At 52.0% G+C, this 13104-nt stretch overlaps 1 protein-coding gene across 2 annotated transcripts in view; it reads left to right on the top strand.

Annotated features, from left to right (window-relative positions):
* Positions 1–13104, top strand: part of ARHGAP26 (Rho GTPase activating protein 26) — a 99685-nt gene that overhangs the window by 77291 nt on the left and 9290 nt on the right. For both annotated transcript variants that reach the window (XM_072348210.1, XM_072348209.1), the window contains exon 20: positions 1574–1727. In XM_072348210.1, the coding sequence (XP_072204311.1) occupies positions 1574–1727 (154 nt within the window). The remainder of the gene's footprint in view (positions 1–1573; positions 1728–13104) is intronic.

Below are 13104 nucleotides of genomic sequence, written 5' to 3'. Positions count from 1 at the left end.
TTTAGGCTCTTTGGCAGGTTTATTTCTCCCTTATTTCATCTGCTGGCTGCTGTGTCTTCCAGTCAATGTTTAGAGAGTTCCCTTGATAGCCTGTTGGAGACCAAGATTCATGGCATGTAGTTTCAGGAACCCGGCAACGTGTGTCAGTGTAATTATCTCATCCTTGGCATTGGCTGATCTCTGGATGATAGCCTGAGCTAAATGGGGTTTGAGCCTCTCACCTGCCTTGTAAGCACTCTGACTTTGTCCAGGCACCATGAGAGTTTGGGGCACAGTGAGTGATGTGAGGAGTGTTGGTTTGCTCCCCCCCCCTTTGCATCCATGTCCTTTTGGTCATGTCATCATTTTCCTTAGAAACAGTGGCAGAGGGTTCACCCAACGTCACACCGCCCCATCCCCGAGGCAGTGCTGCTCCCAAGCCATTTTCTAGGCATGCAGGGGGTCCTCTCTGTTGTGTGCTCAGGATTAGCTCTCCATGTAGCTCAGAAATTTCTCTTACAGAAGAAGCTTCTCTTTCTCCTTCTGTGAGTATTCATTGTTGTCCTAATGCAGATGTATAGTTGGGAGGGATGCATAATTGGATGGGATTAAGAATAGGGGGTTCTCTATAACTGTGTGCTTTTCAGTAGCAATTTCATCATGCTGGTGTGCACAGGAGATAGAATTTCAATGAAAGATTTGTCATTGAAGTAGCACTTCTTGTGTTTTCCAGCAGTTGTCTCTTTCAGGAAACATCATCACAGAAGTAGCAGTTCTCTGCAGTAGGGCTGCTTTCTGTGCCATCAGTGATGATAATTGCCTCTCCCAATTACAATTACAATTGCTGCTTATACGGAAAAAGCATCTTATGAAAATGAATTAATGTGATTTTAGGTAATTCAGCATGGAGCTGAGGAGGAAACCCATGCTGTGGAGGTTGCTTTGCGATGCATAATATTTTCACACCTCAGTGCTGAAGTTACACAAATAAGGGGGATGTCTCTTAGCAGGGCAGGATGAAGGGAAACGAGGAGATCCATGTCCAGGCTGGGGCAGTGAGCTGGGCAGGAGAGCAGGCTTTTCTCCTCGCTGGTGTTATCAGCAGTGCTGCATTGTGGTTGTAGACCTGGGCAGGAAAGGCAGATCGTGGCTGATGTCACGTTTAGACTGAAGCATTCTTTGGCTGGGATAAACTTTAATTGGGTGATCTGTCCTTTTCTCCTTCCAAAACTGTTATCCTCTCTGAGGATGTTTGGTCCTGTGGTACCTGATTTCAGCTACAGACAAACTCAATCCTGCATGTAGTCTCATCCCTTTCTTTCTCGGGTCATGTGGCCCTTTGGAAGTCTTTGGGAATATAAAATATTAATATCTTGAGAAAAATGAATATTTTCTTGTGAAAAATGCTATTTGTTTAAAATATAGTTGCAGCTTTGAAAAGATTAAAAGAATAACATAGAAAACATGCCTGGGAACTCAGTGCCTGTCTGTGGAGGTCTGGTGGGATGCTGCTGAATTCATGTTAGGGCAGGGGTGATGGGCGGGAGCCTGGCTGCCTCTGTCTGACAGCTCTTGGTTTTTTGGTGCTTTCCAGAGGAAAACAGGAACAGCATCATCAACTCCAGCCTGGAATCCGTCATCTCATCCAATGTGAACAGCTTCCTCAACTCCAACAGTGCGCCCCAGTCCAACCTGAACACAAGTGATCTCGAACTAGAAGTAATTAAACCCAACAGGCCAAATTCGCTGTAAGTATGGTGGTAATTAGTGTTTTGTAGGCTCACCGTCCTTAATCTTTAATCAGGGCTGTTTCTCGCTCTGAATCCCAGCAGTTTGTTGGAGAATGCAATTTAATGCTTTAATTTTTAATGGGTGCCTAGGGTGCGTCCTGCTCGTCTCGGTCTGAGCGGTGGGATCAGCAGTGTGGGTCTGCTCTGAGCCTGCGGGCTGTGCTCCAGGCTGAGCCCTGCATTGCTGGTTGAACTGCTTGACCCATCTGGAGATAACTCCAGCAAACACAAAGGACTATTCTTCTGACTTAAATCCTATGACTGTTGTCAGTACCGTTGATCTCCGGCCAAATCTGTGCCATTGCTTCTGCTATTGCTTCCTTCATCTGGAAAGTTCAAGGGAAAAAATAGCGACCTCAGCAATGACTCCCAGGGGACGGCCGAGTTATTTGTGCAGTCCCCTGGACTTGACACAGCCTTGCACCACGGACGGCGCTGCCACGGGGAATTTCCTTCCTGCCGTGGCCCTGCTGGGCCGGCGCATTTTCCCACAGAACCTCCTCTCCTGCACACATGATGATGTGCTCTGAGCCCTGCAGCCGTGGTCCCTCGAGCCCAAGCTGATTCCCTGCGTCCATGTAGGTCAGTGTGGGGCAGCCTTCCTGCCCTGTGTCCCCACGCAGTCTGCAGTGCGGCCCTGTCTCACCCAGCCCTGCAGCCAGGCCCTTAGGAGCCCGTGGTGAACACTTGGGTTCAGCTGCTTTCTCCTGGGTCCCCACAGAAATGGCTTGGTCCCACTGCTGGTGCTCCTGGCTGTGGCGGTCCTGCCTGACGTAGGGTGCAGCGCTTGGGCAGCAGCAGTATGTGGTGAAGGTAAGTGCGCATGTGCAGAGCAGGGCACTGGCCATCACCCATTGGCGTCACTTCCTTCCCACCACCTCTGCTGCTCCAAGCAGCCAGGCCTCATACCAAGACTGTGCATTCCCCACTCTTGGTGCTGCAGGTGTCCGCCGTGGGATGCTGCGTTGCAGAGTTGCAGCCACAGGTAGGACAGTCAGTGCTCATCTGCACTGCTGGGTTTTAAAGTTTGCTGAGATGCATTTGTTTGACCTTAAATGTCTGCTTTTAACCTCATTTGTCCCATGAAAATGTCAGTACTAGATTTCCTCCGCAGTGCTGTGGTAGCTGCACGAACCCGAATCGTTTTACTGCCTTTGCTTGCAGCTGGCTCCATCCAGTCCACGGTGCTCAGCCTGACTCCGCACTGGGCGAGCTGGGGGCAGCAGCAGGAAGGTGTGGGTGGGATGGTTGGGGTCAGAGCAGCCTGAATGGTGCCAGTGTCCTGCAGTGCTGTCCTTTCTGCCCCGCTGTGCAAATAACACCTGTACAAAGCCAGCCCTGTTCCTTTAAGCAGCGCAGTGATTGGAGCTCTGCAGTATTTCCCGGATGCCCATGTGCACTGAGGTTGGTTGCTGTTATCTGTTAGAGCTGTGAGAGTTGCCATTGCTCTGCCGTAGTTACTGGAGCAGCAGTGCGGGTGTCGTGGCAGCAGGCAGGGTGTGTTGGTGCCTTGCTCTTGGTGCTCCTTCAGCTCCATGCCAAACCTTCTGCCAGTGCTGTGAGACCCACTGTGGAGCTTGTCTTCATTTGGGATTGGTGGGTTTGGTGCCATTGCTGCTGATGGATGGGTTCAGTGCCATTGGTTGCCCGGTCTCAGACCCCTGGCCCATGTGGGCAGTGTGACACATTGTGACCTTGGTTTATCTACTTCTGGTACATTTTTGCTCACATGAGGTACAAATGGTAACTGTTGATCTCAGTAGACTTGTTGGACTAAAGTTGGTTGTGTCCAGAGGAGTGCAGCGGAGCTGTGAGGGGCCTGGAGCACACATCCTATGGGGAGCAGTTGAGGGAATGGAAGTCTTTTCTAACCTGAATGATTCTGTGGTTCAGTGGTGAAGAATTACAAATACGGGGGATTTCTTGGTTTGGTTTTGCTGCAGCGAGCCCTGATACATTCTGAGCTGGCCTTAAAACGTGACGTTTAATAACCGTGAGTGCTGTCTGTAGTGGTGGAGATGCATGAGTGCATCCCAATGGTGAGCAGTGCCCTCAGGCTCGCTCTGTGCTCCTGCTCCTCACATCTCATGCAGAGCAGCCTCACTGCCTGTGCTGCGGTGCCACGGCGCAGTGCCAGCGAGCAGCCGGGGCTTTGCCTTCCTCAGTCCTGGTCCTCCATCACCAGCCGGGAGGGAAATAGTTCAGCTGTGGGATGAAGGCTGTTCCTTCCCAGCCACCAATCAGGGTTTTACTATGGGAATGCGCTGATTTATTAGGGCTGGGTTTATTTTTATGGAAGAAGCGCTCGGGGCGGGAGCTGTGCTGTGAGTCAGCAGGGCTGCTCCCCACCGGGGGCTGTCGCTGCAGCAGTGGGCACGAGGGAGCGGAGCGGCTGCCTGCTGCCACCCCCTGTGTGGGCACTCTCCTTTCTTTCAAATTGGTCTCTGGTTTTCTTTACCTTTGACGTTGCAGAAAGCTGTCTTAGAAAACATGGCCGGACAAAAGCCAGAGAAGCCTGTGTTTCTACCACAGGGAGATCCTTCAGCTGCAATGGGGGAAGTTTTCAAAGTCAATTGTGTGATCAAGGTGAATTGTGAGCATGGTTATTAAAATCCTCCAAACGGGCACCTCGCTCTGGTGGTGTGGAGCTGTGTTCCTGTGGAGCTGTGGGTCGATCACTGCAGATGACCACAGGAGCTGCTTTTCAGCTGGGTGTGCTGGGCTGACAGCCTGCACCCTGCTTGGTGCCTGCCTCCTGTTTCTTCTCTCTTTATTTCCCAGCCTTGTCTGTACCCTGTGCTGTCTACAGAATCCAGCTGCCTTCAGGATCCTTGCCATGCTCTGGGTGTGTGCAGCTGAGCAGGGCTGGGTGCTGCAGGCTGGGTTGGTGGCCTCTGTTTGCACGTATAGTGAGTTCAGCACCTTGGGTCTGCAGCTGCTGCTGGATGACACTGCTACTGTGTGGCACTGCTGCTGGGTGATGCTGCTCCTGCTGCTGGGTACTGGAGTCTAAAATCAGGAGCAGCTGAGGCTCACTGGATACTATGGATGGAGCAGCAAGGGTTTCAGTTTCTCCTCTCTTGGCAGTTTCGTTCTGTGCGTGACTGTTCTGGAGGTGAGGTGGGGCCCGCTGATTTTCTCCATGTAACCAGACAGGCGGGATTTTTGCACTGCTACTTCACAAAGTCATCAGCCTGAGCTCTTATGACTATCAGCGTGCAGCAATGCCCAGGGGGCTTCTGCCTTCCCTTTCAGGAGATCTTTGCACTGCAAGCACAGGGAGGCTGTAGGGGGGAGAGGAGCACCCAGAATTCACTGCCTGCTGCAATCTGGGCTCAGTGTGACCAGCAAACATCCCTGTGTTATGGGAGGGGAACTCTTCTCCCTTCCTGAAGTCTTTGGCTGTGTCTTTGCAGTGCTGTTTCCCAATGGTAGCTCTGAGCATTCATTTTATCACCTCCCACCCTTTTTAATGTTTTGCTGCCAGTGAAGAATGTTCCACTGCTTCTGATACAATAAAGTGCAGCCCAATAGTACTTCTGGGATGGTTCTAAGTCACATGGAAATTTCCAAGCAGTTACTTCTTAGAGTTTTCTAATGCACTCCGAGGGATAGTTGGTTTCGGAAGTTACAAAACCCTCCGTGTATTATTTAGCAGTGTTCTCAGAGACAAAAGCTCCCATTTCTGGGCCGCCTGCATGGCAGCATGCCTGGAGACCCAGCCAGCACTCATGGGGCCTGGCAGCTCTGGGAGGGTCGTGCAGAGCTGCTCTGCCCTCAGCCCTGAGCGTCAGAGAGGGGCTGTGGGGACAGCCGGAGAGTGTGGGCTGAAGGCAGCAGTGAGCTGTGCCTTGCTTTGTTGGACCGTGTTGTGCCATGCCATGGTGTGCTTGTTGTGCTGTACCATGTCAGGCCATGCTATGCCTGTTGTGCTGTGCTGTGCCATGCTGTGCTGGGTGTCCTCGCTGGAGCACTGCAGGCAGCACATGGCTCTGCAGCTCTGAGTGGTGACAGGGCAATTCAATCCCAGGGCTAATTTTAGAGCAGGTTGTGAGACTGTCCTTTCACGGGGACACCGCAGCTCCGGCCATCCCGGGCAGACGCTGGGCAGGGAGCAGGGGCAGGCTGTCCTCACATGCCTCGTCCACACTGGGCATCCCTCCTGGCACAGTGCTGGGGTGAGCCTGGCTGCAGAGCCAAGCACGAAGCCTCCAAGGCACAGCCGGGCACTTGGAAATAAATGCTGCGTGATGGGAATTGTGAGAGCCCCACAGGAGCCCCTTGGTTTTTGATGGAGGCCAGGAGCTGCCGAGCTCACCCCAAGCTCCAGGAGCTGGGGGGTGGTGGGAAGTGGCGGCTGCAGTTGCCGGGGGGTGAGGGTGGGGGCAGAGCCAGGGGGCCCTGCGGGGGCCCAGGGAAAGCCACAGAGCCTGACAAGCAGGAACCACCGCGGTTGGAGCAGGGAGAAGTATGGAGGTGGGGCAGGAGGATTTACCTGTGCAAAGCAGGCACAAAAATGCACATTTTTCTTTGAGGTGGGACCGAAGCGTTGGTTGTGTGGGTGGCTGCCTCTGAAAATACCAGCTCTGGGTTGGCTTTGTTTTTCTAAAATCCCAAGAAGGTACCTCAGAAGGACACGGGAAGGCATCCCCAGGCTGGGAGCTCAGCCACGTGCAGACAGAAGTGACTGGGTTAAAGCTGTGTTATGGCCCTGGTGCCTTTTGGGCTTTGTGGCTTCTGTCAGACCATCTAGTGCATGGGACAGGTACTGGGCTGGGCATGAAATGCTGCCTGCCCCCCCCTCCCCCAGGGTGGCTAGCCCCTGAGATGGCTATCCCACTGGGGTGGCTGTCCCATTGGGGTGGCTGAGTGATCCGGTGCCTTCTTTGCCCTGGGGACTCCAGCTTTAGGGAATCATAGCTTTGGGAAACTTGGGTTTAGTCGTCATGTGTCTGTTTGCATTTTATTTTATTTACTTATTGACCAAGTATGGCTATTTCTTTCCCTCCGTGGGTATGGAAAGAAATGAGGAGCAGACCTAAGGTCTAGTGGTCATGAAAAAAATAGCCCAGTTAGTGTGAGGAAGAGAGGTTATTCCCATGTGCTTTTGATTTACAGGACCAGAACAAATTTTCACTGGACATCCCAGTGCATGTTCTCCATCCCAACTGGCACTGTTGCATTGCCATGCTCTGCTCTGGGGTCCTTGGGGATCCCAAATCCGTGTCCAGCAGCAAATAATCAGGGTAGCGTCACTGAATGGCAAATGGTGATGTTTGTTGGAATAAATAGTCTCTTAAAAACGCAAACAGCTTCAGCAATTATCAGTTGTAACACACATAAGCAGAAACACATGAGCAGTGAGTAGACCTTTAAATGCCGCTGGTTCCTTGCAGAACTGATGTCACTTTTTCCACTCTGAAAAATAACCCTGTGAACATGACACAGCCTTATTCAGCAGCTCTGGTGCCCGTTCCTGCTCAGAAGGCAGATTTCTGCAGCAGAAATGAGCTGGTTTGGTGTTTTGTTGGTTTTGTTTTAACTGCTGCGGAGTTGTCAGCAGTAGGAGAGAAGTGAACTTGTCCTGTAGTCAGAGCAGTGCGAGGGCAAACCCTGATTTCAGGAGCGGTACCGCTGTGTGTCTGGCGGCGATATCAGCCAGGTGTGAAGGTCAGCGGTTCTGAAGGAGAGAAGCTGAGTTTCTGGGTGCTGTGAGAAGAAACTTCTTTTATTTGTGAAAGGACCCCCCAGAAGGCACACAGAGCAGGGGGTGGGGGGGCACTTGCAGGCTGTGAATGCCCGGGAACTCTTTGCAGCTTTAATTTCATTCACTGCAGAAAGCTCTGAGCCAGGACCCTGTTGTTTTCTAAGCTGTGCTTGGCAAAGCCACAGTGGAGAGGTTGTGAGCACAGGAGCCGCTGGAATGCGGCTGCCAGCGGTGCCCAGGGCTGCCCCAGTAGCCCTCTGTAGGGCAGTGCCCTGTAGGGCAGCATAATGCCCTAGATGGGTGTAAAGGGACCCAAGGTGCAGCGCCAGCAGTACGGCCCTCAGCGTGGGGCTGGGGTCTCCATCCCTACAGTATATCTTGTCCTTACACCCTGGATCTGGCTGCAAAGGCTGGAATGGCAGCTGGTCCCACGTGTTGGGTTTCCAGCTAGGAAAATGTCCCTGCAGTTCCTGAGGGGGTGTCACGGGGGTCATTGGGGCGCAGTGTCTGTGAGATGCTTGTTTGTCACCGCCGCATTTTTTCATGCCTTTAAAAAGTGAATGGTGATGGTTGATAAGCAAGTGGTGCTCTCAGCAGGCAGTATCTGGCTGATTTGGCAAGGGGACAAGCCATCTGTGTCAGATGGTGCTTCTGCTCGGGGCACTGAGGAGCAGGATGGTGCTGAGGGCCATGCCCAGCAGGGTGGGCGCAGGCATCGGGAGCCCCTGCTGCCCTTGCCCACTCCTGGCAGTACTTCTTGCAGCCTTCTCCTGAGGGTGCAGATGTCCCTGTGAGCTGTGAGCCCACCTGAGCAGGGACCCCGTGCTCTGCAGATCCCAGTGCAGGTGAGGCGCAGCACAGCTGTGGGTCTGTGCTCAGGAGGAGGGGGAACATTTACTGCTCAAAGCAGAAACCACATGTCTTCTCCTGGATTCCACACTTGAGAACATGTCCTGAAATTCCCAGTCTGTCGCTTGGCTTATTCCAGATGACATCATATTCCAAGTATCTTATGACTTATTTACTTTTTTGGGTGTCTGTGTTTGTTTTAGTGAAGCAGCTTTAACTTGGGAGTCCCACGTTCTGCCTGCAGTCAGTCAGCTCCATGGGCTTTGGGGACTCGGGGATCTGGCAGGCATCCTTACAGCTGCTTCTTCAAAGGCACGAGCAGCACGCTCAGGAGACTGCGGATAGATGTGCTGCAGGCATAGCCGCTGAAGGTGGTGCATTTTGAGACTACATACACACACACAGGCACACAGACAACCATTTGTATTGGTTGGTATGTATAAATTCCATAGTTCTTTTGTGTGTTGTGCTCACATAATCCTGGATTAATTCTAGAAGCATTTGTGTGCTTTTGGTAAGTATGTTAGGACGCATGAAAAAGGATACTTGTGGGCCACAAGAGCAGCGATCTTGTTTGGGAAGAGCAGAGGGAAGTGACAAACTTTCCTTGCAATATTTGGGGTGCTGGCTCTGTGCTCTGGGGAAGGGCAGGTCAGGTTTGCTTTTCTGCCCCGTGCATTTTCCATTTGCCCAGGAGTTTGGCATAACCGCTTCTCGGACCTTCATCTCTTTGACTTCTCAGTTGGCTCCTTGTCTAGAAACTTTCCACAAGTCGAACTTGAAAATTAGGCCAAATGTTCTCATGAAGTCTCCAGTTTTGTAGCTAGCCCCACGTGAACTAGCAGCCATTCATCAACATATTTTCTATGTGCTCATCCATTAAAAGAGAGACAATTCAGCAGTGTCCTTTTTACTAATGCGTGCAGAAACCTATCCTCCTTTCCTTAGCAGGAATAGAGAGTGTGGCTGCTCTCAGCCTGCAGCTCAGCCATTAACCTCAGCGTCCTCCTGGGATGTTAGTGCCCCGGCAGGCGGTCACAGCAGAACAGTGGGACCTCCGTGCAGGCTCCAGCCCTCTCCTGCTCAATGCAGCTCCCTGCAGCGCTGCCTCCCAGGAGACTTCTCAGAAGTTTCTGCTTTTGAACTGCACGGTTCTGTTTATGTGATTTGCTCTGGGAACATCTGAGGGTGCTTCTCCCAAATGGAATTAGATTAGAATGGTACGGCTCCCTCCAAGAGGACTAAAAAAGCGTTTCAGACTTCAGTGTCACATACGCTTAAAAGACGGCCTTCCTGAAAGCCCAGGGAGGAAAATATATCCACTGCACTTTCATTGCTTTCTTAATTCATATAATTAGTGTGGAGATAGCTGTGTGGCTGTATTTTCTTCGAAGAAACTGCCTCAGACAAATATTGGCTAATGGAAATTTCACTTTCAAATAAAGCAGCATTTGAAAATACATTAAGGCCATTGTGGGGAAATGGATGCAGGAATCAAAGATGCTACAACAAAGTGTTCTGCGGGGTGGCTGGAGGAGCAGTGCAGGGTTGGGGCAGCACTGAGCATCTCCTGCAGCACCACCCTCCTCTGCTGCCTGCGAGCTCTGGGCTGAGTCTCCTAAGAGTGCTCCCAGCCAACTCTTTTATTGAGACTGCTGAAAGCAAACCGATAGTAAATTAGCTCGCTGCCACCTATAAATGTCACTAGAAACAAAATATTTTACAAACCCAGCTGAATGCATTCTTGGGTTCCTCTTTCTGCGGGCAGATTTAATTCAGAGCCAAGGATGTAGCCCAGTCTGTGCTTGGCAGAGCCTTCTGTGAGTTTGGGGTGCTCCTGCAGGACACTGACTGCTGCGGGTGCTGGGTGTTGCCTCCAGGAGTGCTGCCAGGCTCCGGTTTCCCTGTAGAAAGCAGTGATTTCCTCGGAGGGGCTGGGGGAGCGCGGGGCCACCGCTCATAAAGACCTCCTTTCTCCTCTGAAAGAAGATCTGGGTGCCTAATTAACTTCATAAACGAGCTGGAGCTGTGAGGCCACCACTTTGCCATGAAATGGAGGTAACCTGATCTCTGCAGCCCTTTCTGCTTGGGAAAGGGATCCTGCCTACGATTAATTCGCTCTCACCTGCTTTCCGTCCAGCTGCATTCTGACCACGCACAAAGCCGGTGTGCAGACACTGTTGACAGGGCTATGCTAAGCTGGGAAATTATCAGCAGCATAAGAACCATGGCCAATTACTGAGCTGTGCACTGCATCGCTGCCCGCCTCGCCTGCCCCGGGTCACAGAGCTGTGGGTGCTGCGCTTAGTGTCCCAAGGCTGGGGGACGTGGGAAGGGAACCTCCGGGAGGGAGCAGCACCACTTCAGCTTTGTTGCTGTCTGTGCTGCACTTGGAAAAGCACAAAAGAAGGTGGCAGTGGAAAGTGTCCCGGGGGCTCAGTCTGTCATGGTCCCACCACGCACGGGTCGCTCAGGGACCTCTGCATCCTTGCGGGACTTTGTCCTTCTGGGCACAACCCACAGTGAAACCTGGGAGAGCACGGGGGGTGTTACAGGTGGAAGTGAAGAAATAGCCAGCTGAGAAGCGATTGCCCCAACCCTGCGCATGGGTGCATTCCTCATCCCTGGGGGTGCCCTGGGCCAGGCTGAGGTGTGGGACACCCAGCCTGCAAAGGAGTGTGCTGGGTAGGTCTTAAAGGTCTTGCAGCCTAAGCCCTTCTGTGAATTGTGCACGTTAATATTGCCTGTGTTTGGTTAATGGGTATGGCACCCACTGTGCTGCAGCTGGAGAGCAGTGCTGACTGGGTAGAGCTGTGGAGGCAAAAGAGTTAATGCAAAGTTTGGGTTTTTTGAGCAAAAAAGGGAAGAACAGATAAAACTCTTGATAAAAATGATCACTCTGGGAAATTACAGTATTGTAGTTTTGGGGTGAAGTATTCTAAGCCGTCCTATGTAGCAGATGTTTGCATAATGCTTGCAAAAGACGAGGCACTGAGGAACAGGAGTCAGGCAGATCAAGAAAATGAGGAATACTGTTGTGCTCATCCACTGCTCTCCATCACTTCCACAGGCCAAAATAATCCCCGCTGCTTTTCCCAGCCTGCTGTAGTGGGCAGGTGTTGGTGCTCTGCACTGCGTGAGCAGAGTTTGCATGGCAATAAAACTCGGCGTTTCAGCTGGTGCTGCTGAACGCTGAAACAAATGTGGTTTGTTTTGTGGTAGGGTTTGAATCTGCGAGAGGCCTTCTATCAGATTGTGCAAGGCCGATTACTTAGCAAGCGGTGGTTTTTTTAATGTGGAATATAGATTTTCTGAATGTTTCCAGAAATTACTGAAAAGGTGGAAGGGGCTCTTCTGCCTCCAGCATGCTGGCAGTGGCAGCTCATGGTGCTGGTGCTGCAGCAGTGCTGCACTGCCTGTGGGATGGCACTGCTTCCTTGGGGCTCCTCCTCGGCCCTGAGGGAGCTGCAGTTCCTGCCCATCACCTCCATTGCTCAGCACAGCGGGGAGGTGAGGGCTCCTGGGCACAGGCTGTGCGTGACTCCTTGACTGCATCCTGTGGCTCTGATGTCCGTTCTGCAGGAGCCCCTTATGGTTGCTGGGGGACAGACAGTTTTCCTTTCTTGGGAACGTAGGATGGTGGTGGATTGAATGCCAGAGAAAAAGAAGAGATTTCTGGAGAGCTGTCAAGTTCTCCTTAATTGTGAATCCCATTTGTTGGTGACTAATGCATCCAGGCTGTCGGAATTGCCTCATGAATTAGAAGCAGTGGCGCGGTGGAAAAGATGTGACTGCGATGCTGGCTCCTGATTTACCAACACTCCCTCCCAGGCTGCTGCTCGACTGCCTACTGGCACATTACAACTCTGCTATTAATAATTTAGAGCTTGAATAAGGGTGGAATGCACTTGATTCAACATCGAGCCTGCTGAGTTGGTTTTCAGTCTGCTGAGAGCCATCTGAGCAGGGAGGATGTGAGGATGTGTGCTCTCAGCAGTGGGGGTGGCTGTTAGTGGAGCAGAACGTGCATGTGTACGTACACGCATACAGATGTACAGCCTGGGAGCGAGCAGTGGGGCCGGGCGGGCTGGGTGCCACAGGGTCCTGCTCCCTGTGACGGGTCGGTAACTTGCTGGCAATGTGCTGAGATGTGTTGAGAAGGGGCTGTGCTAATGGTGTGTTCTGTGCTGAGAGGGCTCTGTGCTCCCATTGCCTGCATCCCTCTGTGCGGATGGCTCCTTCCCGTCAGATTCCTTTCCTCATGCTGCCAGCACTCCCATCTCTGACTCTTTGCTTAATCACTCAGCATTTCTTTATCATTAACACCAGTCTCTAAGCTTTGTGCCAGAAGGCTGCACCAAACCATCACTGCCTCGCTTCGAAGCATCCAACATAACCCGGCTGTAGTTGGAAGTGGCAACGTCCATGAAGTGGGACAGCAGAAGCCACCAGCTCTCCTCCCTGAGGCAGGACTCTCCCCACGCTCTCCTCTTACTCAAATGGAAAAGCTTCAGACCGGTTTATGAAGTGACTAAAGCACACCTAGAGTTCTCTGTATGGGAAATAAACCAAGCAGCAAAGTGAGAGGACAAAGCCATGTGTTGGGAACCTCAACGGCTGCAAAGAGGGTCACCTGTGCCACGGAGCTCACATCAGCTATGCTCACCCAGAAAGAGGAGCTGATATCTGGAGATGTGTGAAGAAGCTGAATTCTTTTGGACCTGCTTGGTTAAGCAGTGCTGACTGCCGTGAATTTGGCTGCTTATTTCCCTGAGCGTG

This window comes from Excalfactoria chinensis, chromosome 13 (assembly GCF_039878825.1).
Source record: "Excalfactoria chinensis isolate bCotChi1 chromosome 13, bCotChi1.hap2, whole genome shotgun sequence".
Taxonomy (NCBI): Eukaryota; Metazoa; Chordata; class Aves; order Galliformes; family Phasianidae; genus Excalfactoria; species Excalfactoria chinensis.
This window is presented reverse-complemented; position numbering and strand designations above follow the sequence as displayed.